Below are 13,970 nucleotides of genomic sequence, written 5' to 3'. Positions count from 1 at the left end.
ACGGTTCCCCAGAAGAACGAAAAAACTAATGCAAGTCAACGGAGCTAAAAACGCTATTTTCTAATTCCGCTTGTTTTGTGTCGTGGATTTCACATAAGATGTCTGTGAATTTTAAAGACGCATTTTGATACCAAGAACGCGCTTATTTTCGAATGGGGGGGATGACGATATTTTAGGAAAAGGGCTGTAAGTTCAGCAAACCTCCCACAGGAGGAAAGAACCACCATAAATCTGGTCCTTTGATTAAGTAGCAGCTAGTTTGGGGAGAGGAGATTATGTGTTAATTGGCGACGCGCCAATTTCTGGAATGTAGTCATGCTAATTACGAACATTTACAAGCTGTTAAATCTCAAAGTACGTGACCGGCGTGGTCGAAACACCCATCATTACTTTTCAATTAAATTGCAGTACAACATATGTGTGATCCAGGGCGTAAGGCAAAGCGGATTAGAAAATAGTGTTTTTAGCCCCGTTGACTTGCACTCATTTTTTCGTTCTTCTGGGTGACCCATGATGCGGAAGTGAATTAGGCTCCCTATAGCATGCAAAGACAGTTGAAAGACAGTTGTAGATCCTGCCCTACGACTGAGATCTGCCTACGGGTCATGGCCATATAGGACGCTTTGCCAGGCTACACCTGCCCTCCTCCTGGAGTCTAACATCACAGCAATCTGTGACAGGAATTGCAACAAATTGGTATTTATGAGTTTTTGCCTGGGATTCAAAGTCTGGGTCATGTGACATAACTGAAAAGAAATAGCAACAGATGAGCAAATTTTACTATTGTAATCGTCACGAAGCTTTTTACTCAGGTCTCAATTAGATGCTAATCTTTATGCCTTTATGCAAATGTTTTTGGTTGGTAACCCCTCCCAGGGTTGTACCGCGTTTCTGACACAATCTGACCAAGGCAGCTTCCAGACCACTGTTATACCGCTAACTATTTAGGGCAGAAATACACCTCACAAATGTATGCACAAATCCTTACCTACAGGTTGTAAGTAAACGTTTTAGTAGGTAAATGTTATTTATATAGCAGGCATCACAGACAGAGAATCACAAAGTGTTTCACATAGATCAAAAACAGAACAAAACAAATCATAAAGTCAATAAATCATAATAATCTTAAATCTGAAATACATTTAAATAAAAAAAATAAGGAATTATAAAAAAAAAATGAAAGGTGATTACAAAATTGAGTTAAAAATAAGAAAACAAAAGATTTAGGTAAAAGCAGCTTTAAATAAAAGGGTCTTCAGCTGTTTTTTTTAACCCTCCCACTGTCTTATCAGGTGACCCCTCCAGGAAAGATGATTATTGAGCAGCGTTGATGGTTTAACCAGCAGGGGGTGAGGAGTGAGAACCACCTCACCCCTGCCAAGGGATAAACCATCAGCCCTGCTCAGTGGTCGCCTTTCCTGGAGGGGTCACCCGATAGGACAGTGGGAGGTGTCCAGACTGTCAACACTAAGTAAGGATAAAGGAAGATCATTCCAAAGTCGGGGTGCAACAGTCTGGAAGAAGCGATCACCTCGACTTTTATATCTGGTCATTGGAACTTCTAGAAGGTTCTGGTGTGTGGACCTGAGGGCTCGGGTTGGAGCATGAGGCTTTAACAGTTCAGTAATGTAGGGAGGAGCTTGACCATGTAGAGCATTGAAAGTTCTAGTCAGGATTCTAACATGAACTCTAAAGTTAACGGGTAACCAGTGCAGAGACAGTAGAATAGGAGTGATGTGTGCTCTTCTGTTTGCTCCAGTTAGGAGCCTCACTGCAGAGTTCTGGACCAACTGAAGGAGGTCAAGGGCTTTTTTGTTAAAACACGTGAAAAGTGTGTTACAGTAATCTAGACGGGAGGAGATAAAGGCATGGAGAACCATTTCAAGTTCATGTTTTGACACCAACCTTCGCAGTTTGGAGATATTTAGGTAATCTCCTTTGCTAATGCTGTCTTGTAACTCGTTGGCGCTTGCAGGACTGGATTTAATGAACTCAAATAAATAACACCTACTTGTGTTGTTGAGAAGTGAAGCCATGTTTAGGGGTGCTGGAATGTTGCACTTTTAGAGCCTCTGGTCTACACAGTAGAGCTGTGGGGCTGCTCTGACACACCTGACTTTACCAGCAGGTGATTGGGAGGTTTCTGCAGAGCTTGACGTCCTGATGCACAGGTAACTAAACCAATGAATCAGGTGTGCTGAAGCAGGAAAACAACTAAAACATGCAGGATAGTAGACCTTTAGCAGTATCTCCTGGAGTCTCACCTGTATCTCTAAATACCACACTGATTATTGTGTGCTGCAGGGAAGACATTAACTAACAATTATAAATGTGTTAACAAAATATACAAAAAGTACTAAAAAAAACCTTTCAGCATATTCAAGCTAAAAGGGCTGGAGGGCTAGTCTGCAGCTGACAGATTATTGACACACGAACAAAGTTGTCCTATAAGATAAGATGAAGAAAAAGAAGAACAAAGACCTGTCAAAAAGATATCTGTGAGGTGAAAGTAAACAAAGTGACAGATTAGAGTGAGAGAAACAGTAAAATAGAAACAGTAATGAATGAAAGGGAGGTGAAGACAGAGGGAAAGGAGAGATACAGCTGGATGACCTAGATGTTTCACAGAAGAGAACAAAAACAAGCTTTCACAACGGATGACGCTATCTTTCAGAGCACTGCACTGACCCCTCTGCTGGGTCAGATCTGCAGCAGTCTTGCCTCAGGACCCCTCTGTCTGTCTACAGGAGTCGCACGCAAGCTGCAACCTGTTAACAGCCGAAGCATCTGTAGAGCAGATTCCTCTTCATTCTTCATTTATGTTGATGAAAGTTGGAAATCCCTCATCATCCAGAGATGTAATTCTCTCAGTCAAAGCACCAAGACAGTAAAACAAAACAAGACGCGATACCAGAAAGCACACTAAGTAAATGACATTGAAAACATCTACGCGCAAACAATGAGACAAAGTAGAAACAGGCTGTTGGGCGTACATACCCTAAGATCCCCTTGCCTGCCCTTGGAGGGCTGGGTGGTTTTTGATTTGGAGGGGTGGACCGGGATAGGTTCCCTCCTAGTTTCTGACTCTGCTGGCCATTCACCTACAGAAAAACATTAAAGAGCTCCCTTTAGGACTCTGATGGTGACCAATATGTGTCATGTTACTAGAAACCTTCAACTTTAGGCTACACCACTAAGCGATGTTAGTATAACAGCATCTTGACAAACCCATCCATCCATTATCTGAACCCGCTTGTCCATGCAAGGTTGCAGGGGTCTGGTGTCTATCTCCAGCAGTCAATGGGCAAACAGGTGGGGTACACCTTGGACAGATTGCCGGTCCATTGCAGAATTTTGACAACATACAACCAATATGAAAAGCTTGTCTTGTTGCTTTGGTTAAAGGCCAATCCTCTCTACATCAACAGGTCTGAGATGTCATAAAAACTCCTGTGTGGTGTGTAGGTGTGCTGTGCATCCTTACCTTGAACTTCATCAACCACTTAATACATCAGTGAAAGCAGGTGGAGCAGGAGGAACGGGAGACAGGAGAAAATTCATCTAGAGATTAGTGACAGAGCAACAACATGCAATCTCACCAGTTACTAGAAACAACAGCTAAAATCTACAAAGCATGAAGACGTTAATATAAAGAGACAGACTGAGTTCTGTAGAAGCAGCAATCCCAAAGAGCACTTTTAAATACATTGGTGTGAAAACAGAAACAGAGATATGTTATGTTCCACACAGTTAAAACTACAATCCAGAGATTTTTTTAATCCGACGGCACAACACATTATCACACCCAAAGCGTCGAAAAATGACGATGGGTGACCAAGCGTTTGTTCCCGACGCATCGGGACTCCCAACTCGTCGGGAGGCGACGTGCTGTGATAGTGTTGGTTTCTGACAACCTGCTGTAAAATGCACATTTAACCAACATTTAACCTCTAACCTCTGCTATCAAATGTTTCCCTCACCTACATCCTAACCTTAACCCAGTTTCTCATTCTAAACTTAACTGTTTTTGAGAGGGACGTTACAACTAGAAACAAAGTTTTGCATGCGCTTTTTTTTATTGCAAGTGGGTTAAGGTTAGGATGAGGGTGAGGGAAAGGTTAAATTGCTAGAGGGTAAAGGTCATAATTCGGTGAAATCTTCGTTTTACCGCGGCAGTCAGAAAACGACGCTCTGGCACAGTGTGTCGCCTCCCGACGCACTGGGGCTCCCAACGCATCGGAAACAAATGCTTGGTCACCCATCGTCATTTTTCAACACTTCGGGTGTGAGAACGTGTTGGACGGCACCATATAGAGGCCGACAAATGTATCACACCATTAGCCTTTCTTTTCACTTCCGTGTTTACACCTCTTGTTCATGAACATGCTCTTCTAGACATGCCAAAGAGGGATAAAACACATTATTTTGACTATTATTATTCTCACGTTATTTTGGTGATTCATATTTTAAAGACGTATTTGTCCATTAGAAAGGTCACCAACTCGGCATCAATCTAGATACGTTAGCAATCACAGCTCTCAACCAGTTTGATTGGTTGATTGGCAGGACGATGGGACAGAACGAACAACTAAGATGGCATTGGCTCGTTTGAAACAGCTTAGGCACCAACTTTTGACTATTCAGACTTGGGCTTTTCTTTGAGTCAAGAGCAGTTAGAGGTAGTTAGAAAAAGGATGCGACTCCTTCAACTGTGTATGGAGGACTGCCCCATTGACTATGTCACATTGTTTGTTGTTTAATAGCATGCAGGGGCAGTTTGAAAGACAGCCGTAGATTCCACACTATGACCAAGCTCAGTCTATGGGTCGTGGCCAGACTATATGTTCACTTATATAGGATGGCTTGCCAGGCTAACATAATTCCTGAAAGGGGGAAAACTCTGGATTGTAACTTTAAAGTACATATTTTACGTATTAAATAGTGGTTATAACTGTCTCCATCTCACCTTAGTAACACTAGAAAACAAATGTTTGTCATCTCTTCATGAACAGTAGAAAGACACAAGATTGCAGATATTAACTCATTGGTTTAAGAACTTTGGCTTATTGGGTATTGTCATCTTTTAGTTCTTTTTAAAACACAGAAAGGTTTTATTTACCTGCAACGTTTCGTTTGCGGCTGAAACTTCATCAAGCTGACGCTGATGGTGGCGTCACTTCCTTCTCTGTTTATCTGCGGGCAGCAGAGGACGTTGTAGCCCTCTGCTGCCTGCTCTCCCCTCTCCGACGATGCAGTCCCATGCGCGATCCAACGAGTAAATTCCATCGTCTCTGTTCATGGTCCCACATCCACGTCTCTTTATCTCGATAGCTTCTTTTATCCATCTTTTGTATTTCTGTTGTTCGGTGTTTATGATCCTTGTGTTGTACCAGTCCATTATATGGTTTTCTCTTGTGCAGTGATCTGTTACGGCTGACTTCTTTATTGTGCTTTCTGCTTCTTCTTTTGCTGCTCTTGTGTGCTTTCGACTTGCCTCTTTCTCGCACTCCTTTCTAAAATCGGTGAAGGAAGTGACGCCACCATCAGCGTCAGCCTGACGAAGTTTGCAGCCGCAAACGAAATGTTGCAGGTAAATAAAACCTTTCTGTGTTTTAAAAAGAACTAAAAGATGGAATTAGAATTTCAACACAGCAAGAACACACCAAAGATGTTCATTGGGTAATGATGCTATTGCTCAACCTTGAAGCACCTTGTGGTTTTTATCTTGAGAGGCACTTTTTCTATTGAGCTGTTATTTATCAATATGACTTTGTTGTTATTATTTGTTTACTTAAAATCCTTAAAAAGAAAAAAAAGAGTGACATGCAGTGAAGTCTACAACCAACCAGTCACCTACTTTGACTCCATGTCCGGTGTCATCCAGAACACTGTAGTCAATGGGCTTCCTGATGTAGCGCACAGGTCTCTCTTGATTGGCTGGAGCAATGATTTTATGAGCACGAGATGTGTTTTTGTTGGTGGTCAGGATGCCAATCTCCCGCCTTGCTACCTTCTCCTTATGAATGTCAACCGTCTGGTTGGAGGAAACAAAAATATAAACAATATGATATGCATTTGCAGTGCTTTCCCTGCTCAGGCCTAAATATTCCAGCTAAGTATAATTTCAAACCTCTGCAGGTTAAAGTTACTCTTTTTTTTTTAGCAAAGTCTTTTTATTAACTTTTACGTTTTTAAACAGAAAAATAACACAACACAAAAATAAAAAAACCCACCCCGCTATGCTGGATCAAACTCAAAAAACAAGGTTCAAGTTCATCTGAAAGTATTATCAATGCTGTAACACCAAAGTAATATGTGACTGGTCTAATCTAAATACACAATAGTGTTATCTACATTACTCTACTCAAGTTAAGGTAGGGCTGGGCAATAAATCGAAAATTTAACGTTATCGAAATTTCTGACTTATTGAGATAAATGTTCCCATGTCAATAAATCTGATAATAAAAAAAATGAAAAGATGTGTGTAGATAGGCAGCATTCATGTCCCTTTAAGAAGCTGTACCACCCTGAGTCACGTAAAAATGTGACTCAACGTAATACACATGACAACTCCATCTAGTGGACAACTTTTGTCTCTGCGCATACCTGTAGCTATCGTCCATTTATCGTTATCGAGGTAAAATCCTCAGTATATAGTGATATTGATTTTAGGCCATATCGCCCAGCCTTAAATCAAGTCATTCTTAATATTTCGTATTGTGCTGTTAAGAAGCTAAATGTTTTTGTGAAGGTCTTTCAAAGTTTATTTTTCTTTGAACTTTGGCTATTTTATTAGCCTGACTGTTATCAGGAGTTTGTTTCCCACTTTGAATAAGACCAAAGACCATTTTGAAAACATAAAACAGTATTTAAGAACCATAAAGGACCAACTAAAGGACGATTCTCTCTCAGGGTCAGATTATTTTCTTTTATTTCTTAAAACCATGATTTTCACATCTGTTAGATATTTTTCTTTAGTTATAACTGTTCTTTGTCATCCAGTTGTCCACATTTCTTATTGTAAATATGACATTCCACAATATGCTATCAAGGTATGCTCGTCGTCATCCACCAAAATCCGTAACAATCTCCTGAAAACCAGAAAAACTAGTAATTAAGACCAAGTTAAGAAATCGCAATACAATCTGACTTTTTAGAGGAAATGTCTAAAGAAAAGTAAAGGTGGTTTAGGGCATTTGCACAGAGATGTATGTGTTTATCTGAGAATCCCTGCAAGCTGCTGTCAGGCTAAACATCTCAATGTTTACAGCCTATCGTTAGCATAATGTAAGACTGATGGTTTTGTGGTATGTTCATCAGAAACACTAGTTACATTCCTGAGCATAATCGTATGATTGTTGATTAGAAGACTATATGCAGCAGAAGTACATTAAAAAGAAACACTGGCGGTTTTGCAACAGCTACTTCAATCAATGATTAATTAATTACACTGTTTATGAAATTCAGGAACAAATGTTAGAGTCTGTAATAATGTGCTTCCTTTATTTTCCCACCAACAACACAAAGCCCCGAGGAGTATTCAGTGTGAGAAACACATTCTCACAGCGCCGTGTTCTAACACTGCAGATATTTTTGGAGAGGTTTAATATGGATGACAACCTGTTCTTGAAGCCATGAAGTAAGGAGATGTATTCATATTTTCTAGGGGGGCACTATACATTACCCACTCTCTAGATACAGTGAGGTTTAGCTTTTGAATTTTAAATGAAATATTCAAACACAGAGCAGAGCTTTCCTCTAGAGCAGGGGTGCCAAAGTCTAATTCACACTAGGTCGAAATGAAAAACTGGGACGAAGTCGTGGGCCAAACTCGACATTTTATCAAAAAGTGATGGTAAATGTGCACGTTTTCCTTTATCAACAGATCTTTATGGTTGAACCTTTTCATTTAGAAACAAACCTATTTTTGAATTAACACAGAATGTGGAACAGCCCAATTACACGCGAGCAAGTCGATTTTAAAGTACGCGCACATCAGTGGTATTCTTTACCTATGTCTCATTGTTTAAAATATGAAAAAAAAAGAAAAGGATGCTGTGTGCGTGTACACACACACACACACACACACACACACACACACACACACACACACACACACACACACACACACACACAGCATATTTCCATTATTTTGAATCTTTTAGGTATGTCTGTTTTATGTTTTCTTGTAGTTTGTCCTTTATTCTTATTTTTTAGGGCTGCACGATATTAGGAAAACCTGCGATATTCGATAACAGTGCTTAATATTGCGATATCGATATTACTCACGATAAATGAACAAATACTAAAGTATGCAGTGTTGATGTCGTCTGGCGTGTGACGTCTGCTCTGGGTTCAAAGCAAACAAAAACTAATGCATGAATTCCATTACAACATAACATTTTTATTGCAAAAATATGCAGCTGCACCTGCTACTGTATTAGCAGCAAAACAACAAACTGCATGCATGCAGTTTCTCAGTGACTTTAAAACATCACCTCCACCATAAAACTTTTTCTGATGTTCCAAATACAGAAAAACATCCCTTACCAGGGTTTTTGAATAAATAAAAAAGTCAGAAAATTACTTTAAATGTTAAATAATAGTTAACATCACTTAAATGCAACAGCAAATTCTCTCATTGCTACTGAGCATTTTCTCCACTTATGTGGTTATGATATAAGGCTGTTGCTGCAATTGGAAAGTGAACTGCGCTGGGCCAAACTAGGAGAATATTAAGATTTTCTGAGGGAAAGAGAAAAACAATTGTCTACTTTCAGAAGAGGAACTGGCAAAAAACTACATGGAAAATATGTGAAAACGTTTGTTTTTAACCCCAAATTGAACACGTTTACCTAGATCTTAAAAAGCAGCTCAGATGATGAAACTGCAACTATGATTCTGATAACAAGCTAACAAATTGAACTAGCTCCTCTTAAGATAACCGGCTAGCAGAGCTTCTGACTGACAGTTTATGTGTAGCAGCAAATCAACTATCCTGATTAACAAGGTTATAAAAGCTCATAAATGAAAAATCACTTTGATGTGTGGGGAAACTTTTCCAGGCCCTCTTTAGCAGGGTGGGACTGGGAGGAGAGTGCTGTAGCCTTTTAGCTGGAAGCTAACCGGAGCCACCACCTGGTGGAACACTAGTGACATGGAGGGAGGTGGGTTGGTTCACTGGCACGTATCTGAGTCAGCCCGGTTATTATCAGCTGATTAACAACACCAAGCGGACTCACGTTCACGTTTGAAAGCAGCGCTGATTCCAGAAACCTCAGCACAAAGTGCGTTCGTTGCTCTGAGCCAGCATGACGAACAAGGGAACGGCGCCGCTAACTCAGTTCGGATGTTGCTTTCCATCCTAAGGGTCTACGTAGGGGGCGGGCGTATTACGTGAACGGACCCATCTGATTGGCCGCATACCAGAAGGGCTACATTTGATTGGTCAAATAATACTTCCGTGTAAAAAACAGCTGGTTTACAAAAAGTTGATGTATGACATGGATGGAAATGTTTGAACCAAACATTTATCGCCGTTTTTGACGTGCTTTGCGATGGGCCTATCGCACGTCCTGTTATTGTGATGACGATAATTTTTCGATATATTGTGCAGCCCTATTATTTTTTATTCTCCTTTTTTGCTCCTGTAATTAATGTTATTGCAACTGTGACACCAAACTTTCCCCACTGAGGAACAATAAAGGGAGTTTCTATTATATTTCTATTCTATTCTATCTGTAGCCTTTCCTGTTCCTGTTTTAAAGTAGGTTAAATATTTTTTCACAGTTCAACAACTAAAATAAAAAAAAGGAATAATCTTAAATGAAAATTTAATATCTTCTCTATTAACTTCCATGCTTCGGAACAGAAAACGTGCATAAAAACCCCAATTGTTTTTAGTTTGCGCCACTCTGATTTACTGTGATGCTCACCTGTTCAAGCCAGATACCTGCATCTCTCGGTTGGGCTCTGAGCTGAGGAAGGAGTTCATCTAGGGGAATCCTGTGTTGTTCTGTTCATCTTCATTAAAGGGACTTTACAGAGTTTTGAATATTTATGCTCCCGATTGCCACCTCAGGCCAAAAGCGTAACGGCAGCTTCAATAGTAGGCTCGTGCACGAGGCGCGCATGATGTACGTGCACACTCCTTAACGAAAATAACAGCTGAGACAGTCCCGTGTGTGTGTGTGTGTGTGTGTGTGTGGCCCGGAGGACAGAGGACAGGAGAATGCGCAGCTAATTAATCAAATTATTTGGTTCTGTACCTTTCTCTTCAGCACAGCCGACAAAGGTTTATGATGGGTCAGTCCTCCTGCATGCTCAGATTATTCCCTTCTCTTGCTTGAAAAATTGTTCCAAAATGACAGTTGAACCCACATCTTTTTTATTTGTGAATTCAATGCCGTTTGGCGAGTCTCAAATAAAAATTTGGGCATCTTACTGTAAAAAAAAAAAATACCATTAATGTAAAAAATAAACTCTAAATAAACTATGTTCACATCCAGAATCAAACCCAGGTCTTCTGCATGAGAGTCAGACATCTTACTATGTGAGCTAAAGCGCCAGCGACGTATTTTGTATTTGTCACATTTATATCCTTGATGACAGCTGAAACAACGTTCAAAGAACGGTTCGGAGCAAAAATGGCTATTTTGTTGCAAATTTGCAGGAAATATCTAGAAGAAAGTAGCTAAGGGCCCTCAGAAATGTAGCTAGCTTTGTCACTAGGCGTTAGGAACAGCGACAAAGTTGCTGAGTTGGCACTACCTCTCTCTGCTGCTAAAGCTACTGATAGCAAATGCTACGGGCTATGCCTGAGCGTGAACGTGCATGAAGCAGCCTGCTCGACCCGAGCAGCTCTCTTTTTCACAGTAAAAATGCCAGGGCTCATTAGGACCAGGGCATTGCAGGGGAATGTATGAAGAAGAAATGTATTATTTCTATACATGTTTTGGCTGTCAAACTTCCATAATGCCCCTTTAAAGAGGACAGTTAATCACATTTTTGCTGCTAAATATAGAGAGAATCTGAGCAGCTTGACCACACAGTTGGTCGGTGTGTCAGGGAGGAAAGATGAAAATTGCAGCAGCCACAGAGGCATACTGACTTAAGCGTGTCGCTAAACCAAGCCCCCCATAATTCTGCAATAAATTTGAAACTGAGTGGCCAAAATTGCAGTTCCACCCTCATCCGGTAGGGGCTGGCAGCAGAAGTGAGCAAATACTCATTGACTCCCATGTTAAAAATGCTAATTTTACAATAGAAATACACATGTTTACAGCCTGGTAAAAAAATATTTTGAGTTTAATAGATCTAGTTTACATTAATGACTACTCTGCGGGGGGTGAATTTTTTGTAACTCTTCTGTTCATGTGGAATTTAATGCTTAAAAATCAAAATAATTAATGAGCAACAGAGCCACGTGACTTCAGAGCTAGCACTGAAGAAAGGCCACAGCCTCACGTTAATAGATGTTCGGCCATTTTGACTCTCAACTTTAGTTTTTTCTCTGTGTGTGTTTGGATGTTAATCATGGAACTATTTGGACAAAAGAGCAAGCTGTGGTTACTAACAGGCCTTGTCCTTGTCCTTGACTTGTTGACGCTGCTTCACTTTTGAGTCGCTTAACTACATTTTTCTCGCTGAAAATGCCCAGAAATCTCCGTTGGCTTTGGGTTAGCATGTAGTAAGGCGCGCGATATGGACCAAAACTTATATGGATATTTTTTTTGCTGAATTCTGATATACAATATATATCTCCACATTTTCCTCCTGTAAAATTTTTACAAGTTTACTCACTTCAAGTGGTCTTGAGAAATTATATACATAAATCAGTAGATTAAATGCATAAAAATGTATTGATTCTTGTCAAACTTTAACCTTACAGCCTATTCTCTATCATTCTGAGCTTTAGAAACACTGGTGCAGCTGTCTGTTAACACACACACACACACACACACACACACACACACACACACACACACACACACAGTTGAGAGCTAGAGGTGTATCAAATGTCCAACAGGCACTTTTTAATTATATATTTATAGTTAATGTGATTCTTTTAAATTTCATCTAGAGGTGGCCATATCGTTTATTTCTTGTCCAGAGGAAAAAAATCTATCATGTTAGGCTAAATTCATGATGATGTAATTGCATCTACTAAAGATCACATGGGTCATGCACCGTGGAGTCATTAGTTATTCGGGCAAACATGGCTTGAATCTAACAGCATTGGCTCATGTCAGCGATTATACTGTGATGACTCAGAGTCTCTGGTTGCTCTTTCATCAGTATTATTTTCAGGCTACTGTTGCCATAACTCACGCCTTACAAACTCTTAACATTTTCAACAGAATATCTCGTAATGGAGTATTTACTAGCATAGCAAACCAGGGCTGAAAAAATTGGCACCGGAACAACATTTCTCACCCGTTGAGCTCACCTTGAAAACAAAATGTTAACCCTATAGTTTTCTATTCAAACCCTTACAATATGTTTGAGGTACAAATAGAAAAAATGCTGGAAGTGCTGCAGGGGTGTGAGAAATCTTATCTGGTGCTCTCACTGGTGCTCTTCAGCCAAGGGATCCACATAAATGTTGGCAAAAGGAGATCTGAGGCACTCAGGAGGTACAAAAATAAAAAGCCTTTATTAGTACATGGCTTAAATTGTTAAAAACATCAATGCCAACGCGTTTCAGCCCACAGGGCCTTCATCAGGGCTCAAAATGGTTGTATACTCACTCACCCCCATGTTAAAAAGGCCAATCAATGACACCTGCCAAAGCTGGGCAGGTAGACTGCATTCTGATTGGATGGCCAGTACAACACAAAAACTTTTTACATCTAAACAATCCTATTGTAAGGATGAATACTTACAAATATGAAATTTCACTTCTAGAATTTGAGAAAAAATTATAAATATGGTACACAAATTGTAAGAAAACATGAGATTATAAATAAGGAGCTAAATCTAATTCTCCATTAAGACCTGGGAAATTAGTAGCTTTTAGTGTGTAAATCCAAAATGATTCTCTTTGCAAGAGTTTTTTAAGCCTATCTCCTCCTCTAATTGAATTTTTTATATGTTCAATCCCTGTGATTTTAAGAGAGTTACAGCTTCCATGATTTGTGTCTTTATAATGCACTGCCATAGGATATAGATGATTACCAGATCTGATTGCTTGTTTGTGCTCTGCAAGTCTTGCTTTTAACTTGCGTTTAGTTCTTCCAATATAGAAGCAACCACACGGGCATTCTAGTCTGTAGACCACGAACGAAGTATTACAGTTGATGAATGTATTAATGTAAAAAGTACGTCCTGTGAAAACATCAGCAAAACAGTTAGTGTTAGTCATGTTGTCACAGTGAACACAATTTCCACATTTATAGTTGCCTTTTCGAGTTGATAACCAGGTTTTTTGTTGCTGTGGAGGAAGGTGACTTTGAACAAGTTGATCATTTAATGTTGGGGCTCGTCTGAAGCTGATAGTAGGAGTATCTGGGAGAGCTTCCCTAAGAACACTGTCACTTTTCAGTATGTCCCAGTTTTTTGTAATTATTTTTTTGATCTTGTGGGCTTGATCACTGAATTGGGTCACAAAATAAACACCATCTGATCTTTGTTGGTTCTTCTCTTTAGGTACCAATAGCTGTTTTCTTGGCAGGCTTTTAGTCTTATTATACGCTTTGAGTATCGTTCTTTGCTGGTATCCTCTTGTTGTAAAGCTCTGGCCCATAACTGTAGCATTTCTTTCAAATTCTTCTTCTGTGTCACAAATACGTCTAAGTCTTTGAAACTGACCAGTGGGAATGTTGTTTATTAACCATGATGGATGGAAACTGTCTGCTCTGAGGATTGTATTACGGTCAGTAGGTTTTCTAAAAATAGAAGTGTGTAAATCTCCATTATCAGATTTTGAGATTTTTATATCTAGAAAATTAATTTCTGATGAGGAGAAGTCT

The 13,970-nt window shown here is 39.8% G+C and overlaps 1 protein-coding gene across 5 annotated transcripts in view; it reads right to left on the bottom strand.

Annotated features, from left to right (window-relative positions):
• The window catches only part of LOC107389593 (abl interactor 2), a 68,776-nt gene that overhangs the window by 11,165 nt on the left and 43,641 nt on the right, over window positions 1-13,970 (bottom strand). For 3 of the 5 annotated variants that reach the window (XM_015965808.2, XM_015965811.2, XM_015965810.2), the window contains exons 3-5: window positions 5,858-6,034; window positions 3,485-3,502; window positions 2,998-3,101 (exon numbers count right to left, since the gene is read on the bottom strand). In XM_015965808.2, coding sequence (XP_015821294.1) covers window positions 2,998-3,101; window positions 3,485-3,502; window positions 5,858-6,034 — 299 coding nt within the window. The remainder of the gene's footprint in view (window positions 1-2,997; window positions 3,102-3,484; window positions 3,503-5,857; window positions 6,035-13,970) is intronic. The other 2 variants (XM_015965809.2, XM_015965812.2) reach the window with 1 other exon arrangement.

The sequence above is a fragment of the Nothobranchius furzeri genome, chromosome 14 (genome assembly GCF_043380555.1).
Source record: "Nothobranchius furzeri strain GRZ-AD chromosome 14, NfurGRZ-RIMD1, whole genome shotgun sequence".
Taxonomy (NCBI): Eukaryota; Metazoa; Chordata; class Actinopteri; order Cyprinodontiformes; family Nothobranchiidae; genus Nothobranchius; species Nothobranchius furzeri.
Note: the sequence above shows the minus strand (reverse complement) of the source record. Positions and strands in the feature narration are given on the sequence as shown.